Source organism: Rhinopithecus bieti, unplaced genomic scaffold (genome assembly GCF_001698545.2).
Source record: "Rhinopithecus bieti isolate Rb0 unplaced genomic scaffold, ASM169854v2 scaffold_15776, whole genome shotgun sequence".
NCBI classification, from domain to species: Eukaryota; Metazoa; Chordata; class Mammalia; order Primates; family Cercopithecidae; genus Rhinopithecus; species Rhinopithecus bieti.
The window spans coordinates 338,023-343,181 of record NW_016808836.1 but is presented as its reverse complement, the minus strand read 5'-3'; the positions used below and the strand labels follow the sequence as shown (position 1 = coordinate 343,181).

Genomic DNA, 5,159 nt, shown 5'->3' with positions numbered 1-5,159 from the left:
CTGGAGTGCAGTGGCCGGATCTCAGCTCACTGCAAGCTCCGCCTCCCGGGTTTACGCCATTCTCCTGCCTCAGCCTCCCGAGTAGCTGGGACTACAGGCGCCCGCCACCCTCGCCCGGCTAGTTTTTTGTATTTTTTAGTAGAGATAGGGTTTCACCGTGTTAGCCAGGATGGTCTTGATCTCCTGACCTTGTGATCCACCTGTCTCGGCCTCCCAAAGTGCTAGGATTACAGGCTTGAGCCACCGCGCCCGGCCCAGGGAGAGTGTTTCTAGAGTCCCCTTCTATCACCTCCCCCAAGTCCCTGTTGGTCTGGATTTTTTTTCTCTCTTCCCACATTCTGCGCCCTACTTTGGTACTACTCAAGCCAGGAGCTGGCATTTCTATACCCCTTGATGTGGAGCATGACCCCTGGAGGTGTACCAAGGGTGGCCTCCACCCCTAGCCCTATCCAGCTCGCCCCCCACTCCCCCAGGCGGGCCCCAGCTCACTGAAAGGTCATCTATCATGCGGTCCTCAAAACTGTGGTCTTCAGTCAGGATCCATGCAGCCTTGTAGCTCTCCAGGAACATGTTACATGCCCGGTGCCTGCAGGGGAGAGGTGTGACGTCACTGGGACGGGCCCTCCTCCATGCCTCCCGACCTCCCATGCGCCTGTAGCCCCCAACCACCCACAAGGCGCCATCACATTGGCCCTCCAGTTTCCAGACTCTCCAGCCACCCTTTCTCCGCGGCCCTTCACGCCCCCTTTGTCCCTGGGGGGGCCTTACGTGGGCAGGTTGTACAGGGGCGTCATACGGAAACAGGCCACAACTGCCCGCCGGCGCTGCTTGGACAAAAGCTTGTGCCACACAGCCTTCTTAGACTTGTAAGGGTGCTCGGTCTGGGGAAGGGATAGCGGGAGAGTCACATCCCCAGATCCTGCCCCTCTCACTCCAAGCCCTGGATGAAACTGCCCAGCTGTGCCCAAGTCCATATTCAGGTACGACACACACGGCAGAAGGAAAACCTTGTCTCCACCAACAGAGTCAGGGTCCTGACTCCGCCTCCAGACCTAAGTTTCCATCCTAGGCCTGGTCCCACAGAGCCAGGACCACGACCCAGACCACGACCAATTCTACGACCCACCCAAGGCCCTGCCCACGAACTCAACGCTTCTCCTCTAGGCCCCACCCCTAGATCTAAAATTCTGCCCCTTCCCCGTCCCGCCCCCAGATGCAAGATGAAGCAGCAGACCCCTCCCCCTGATCCATTCTAAGGCTTACCTTAAACTCCAGGATCCACCTCCCGCCCCGCCCCAAAACTTAATAGTCCTCTCCAGACCCCACCCACATTCTTAAAGCCCCTCCCCCTGCCAGGCTCCGCCCAGAGACCCAGCAGAAAGACCCCCTCCGGCCCCACCCACCTGGTCCAGGTGGTAGAGCACGGCTGACACTTCCTGGACTCTGCGCACGATTTTCTCGGGGTCGTCAGCGTCCTCCTCACGACCCGGGACGCCCCGGTACAGGGCCATCTGCCAGCGCAGAGACGGGGAGCCTTCGACCTGAGGGGAGGAAGGAGGGGTCACTGGCGTGAGGGACCCTCCCCACAGAGTCGGCTGGATGTTCTCTTTCCGTTTTGGGAGCACTCAATGGGTGAGTGCATGTTGAGGCCTTTCTTCTTCATCATTTTGTTTTGAGACGGAGCCTCGCCCCGTCACCCAGGCTGGAGGGCAGTGGTGCGATCTCGGCTCACTGCAACCTCTGCCTCCTGGGGCTCCACCTATTCTCCTGCCTCAGCCTCCCCAGCAGCCAGGACTACAGGCACCCACCATCACACCCGCTAATGTTGTACTTTTAGTAGAGAGACAGGGTTTCACCGTGTTGGCCAGGCTGCTCTCGAACTCCTAATCTCAGGTGATCTGCCCGCCTTGACCTTCCAAAGTGTTGGGATTACAGGCGTGAGCCATTATGCTGGGCCAAATTGTTGTATTTTTAGTAGAAACATGGTTTCGCCATGTTGGCCAGGCTGGTCTCAAACTCCTGACCTTTGAGGTCTTTCTTCGATGCCTGGTCTTTGGTAAATGCTCAAACCTTTGCTAATATTGTGGTTATTATTCTGACTTGCTTCTTTTGCTTGCAGAGAAAGGAGGCATACCTTTCCCTGAAGGTGAAGGTTGTTGTTCAGAAATTCCCGGACCTCCTCATCTGTGTCTTTCTGGGGAGACAGGGCCAGGCTGGGTCACTCTGGAGGTCCCAGCCTCCTTCCTGATCCACAGCCCTTTCCTTCCAGGCCCAGTACCCCAGGAACTGAAGGGGTTTTTCTTGGGGCGGGGGGTCTGAAACAAAAGGATGCAGAGGTAGACAGGGGTCGGAAGGGGTCCTAGAGGGGCCAGAGGGTCAGAGTCACCTTGAAGATACAGTAAGGATTCAAGGGGCCTCGTGGGGGTTTGGAAAGAGGCAGAGGGTGACAAGAGAATTTCATCAAAGGTCAAATATGGCCAAAGAGGGATGGTTGGGGGTCAGAGTGGGGCAGGGAGTCTTTGAAGATCAGAAGGGGTCAGCAGAGGTCATGGGTGATCAGATAGGTAACTGAGTCATTGGTTACACAGGGGCCCAAGGGGGCATCAGCAGGGTGGGGGTTCACTGGGGTTCCAGGACGGGGAGCCCCCAAGGACCAAGGTGAGGGGTCCATGGGACCCTGGAGGGCTCTCTGGGGTCCTGGCAGGACTCAGCAGTCCTGGGAGCTGCTTGAGGTCCTGAGGGAAGTGATGTCCTGATGGTAGCAGGGCAGCAACTGGGTGGTCTTTAGGGGCTGGGGGTGAGTAGGTTGTCAGGGTGCTGGTGTGGTCCTGGGGGTAGGGCTATAGGGGTCTGGGGGCAGAATCCTGGGAGGGTTCTTTAGGGCCCCCGAAGCTGGAAAGGATCGGAGAGGAGGGAGATTGTCCTTGTTGTCCCATACAAGGGGTAAGTGGGGTCCCAGGAGGCCGCCTCAACATCCCAGCGAGCTTAAGAGGTTCTAGGGCCCAGGTCCTTTGGTCTCCAGGACACCTGAGACCTCAGAAGTTTGGGTGCAGTCCTGGGGATGGGGCTCATGGATCCTGGGGAGTTACTCAGGGTCACAGGGGCTCCCTGAGCCACTGAGAGTACTTGAGGGCTTAATTGGGCATCAACAGGGCCCAGGGGGAGGCGTCAGCCGGGTCCTGAAGGAAAGGGATGGTGAGCCGAGGGCTCAGGAAGAACCCGGACGTTCAGTCTTGGCGGGGAGGGAAGGAGGGGTCATGAGGGGCTCAATAGGTCCCAAGGGGCTTGAAGGGGCCTTGGTGGAGGGTTCAGAGGAGTCTCAGGGGGCTCATCTTGTTGGGAGGACTCTCAGGGTCTCAGCAGGTGTGGCATGGTCCAGTGGTGGAGGCAGTGGGGTCCTGCAGTCCTCATGGGTGTCCCAGGGGTCCTAGAGCTTTTCTAGGTTTCAGTGGGGTTTCAGTGAGGGCCCTTAGGTCTGTGGTGCCCTGGCAATATCTTGAGTGGGGTCCTCAGGGCATCCCAGAGGGCCCAGTGAGTCCTCAGGGTCCTGGAAAAGAACTCAGTAGGGTCTGAAGAGAAGGCTCCCAGGGACCCGGGGGGCTCAGTGGGATCCTGGTTGTTCCCTAGGGTCCCAGGGGCTCAGTGGGTGCCGGGCGGCATCCTGGAAGGTTCCAAGGACGGGGCTGGGCAGGCACCAGGGCATAGCGGGTCTTGGCCAGCGTGATGAGGTCCTGGTCAGTGGGCGCGCACATGTTCAGGCCGATGGGCAGCATCTTCTTCAGCGTGGCCACGATCAGCGACGTCTGCACAGAGTACCGGTCCCCGCGGCGCTTCTTCTTGGTGCGTTCCTGGTCCGAGCCACCGGACTGTGGGGACACAGGGCTCAGCACCAGCCCAAGCCCCAATCCCAATCCCGCCCCAACCTGTGGCCATCATCCACACCCCAGGCTCCAGTCTGGACAGCAGGCGCTCCCTCCCAAGTGGCTGAGGACACCTCAATTCCACCCCAGCCTTGCTGACCCTACACTTCAGGCCTGCAGCCGTGACCAGAGACCCTCCAGACCCAAGCCCACAACCCAAATTCCCAGTTGCTTGTTTTTTAAACAAATGTATGTTTAGAGATGGTGTCTTGCCATGTTGCCCAGGCTGGACTTGAATTCCTGGGTTCAAGTGATCCTCCTGCCTCAGCCTCCCAAATAACTGGGACTATGGGCACACACCACCGTGCCTGCCTGGCTCCAATTTCTAACCCAGGCCCATCCAGATTTTCCCCAATTCTGGGCCTATCTCAACTTCTAGCAGTCACCTTCCAGAATCCCCTAGGAACCCCAGTACCACACCCCGTCCACAGCATGCACAGCCCCACACTTCACATCCCAAGACCAAGTTCTCAAGAATGAAACAAGGATGCAGGCCCACAAAGAGTTCAAGAGACAAGAGAAGTTGCAAGAAAAAGACACTGAGAGACTGAAAAAGACAAGGAGACAGGAAGACCAAAGATGCAAGACACATCCAGAAAGACCTGGAAGCAGAGACACGGGGCACAGAGTCCCACAGCCGTGTTCTGGAGCCTTGGGTGCAGACCCAGGGGCAGGGCCACCTCAGTCATGCCAATGAGAAGCCCTGATGACAAGCTTTGGGCAGAGCCACATCCACGCTGGCTGGCAACTTTGAGCATGACCCCTGTGCCAGGCACTGCTGCAGGCTACACATGCAGCTTCTCCCTGAGTCCTCGCAGAGCCCTGGGGTGGGGGCCACTGGCTGGATGCCCTCAGAGGCTCAAAAGGATGACCCTTGGCCAAGGTCACAGAGCTGACTATCAAGACAGGATTCTAACCCCAGTCCATATAGTCCAGAGCCCAAGCCTTAAACCACCGCACGGTGAGGGTGCTGCCCCCTCCCCAACCATGCGCCACGTGCCTCTCCCACCCCCATTACCCTCGACCTCAGCCCAAGATGCTTTGGTAAAAGCTGAGAGTTGCTCTTTTTTTCTTTTTTTTTTTTTCCAGAACAAAAATCCAAAAAAAAAAAAAAAAAAAAAAAAAAAAAAGAAAAGAGAAAAGAAGAGAAGTCAAATTGCCAAAAGCTGAGGGTTGGGATGGGAATGGATGGGGTGGTGGGGAGGGAAGGGAACAGAAGGAGGATGGGTGGGGGCTGGG

The 5,159-nt window shown here is 57.6% G+C and overlaps 1 protein-coding gene across 1 annotated transcript in view; it reads right to left on the bottom strand.

Annotated features, from left to right (window-relative positions):
• The window catches only part of RYR1 (ryanodine receptor 1), a 165,376-nt gene that overhangs the window by 61,696 nt on the left and 98,521 nt on the right, over positions 1 to 5,159 (bottom strand). The window contains exons 70-74 of the mRNA XM_017887349.1: positions 3,696 to 3,866; positions 2,135 to 2,194; positions 1,404 to 1,541; positions 769 to 881; positions 490 to 586 (exon numbers count right to left, since the gene is read on the bottom strand). Coding sequence (XP_017742838.1) covers positions 490 to 586; positions 769 to 881; positions 1,404 to 1,541; positions 2,135 to 2,194; positions 3,696 to 3,866 — 579 coding nt within the window. The remainder of the gene's footprint in view (positions 1 to 489; positions 587 to 768; positions 882 to 1,403; positions 1,542 to 2,134; positions 2,195 to 3,695; positions 3,867 to 5,159) is intronic.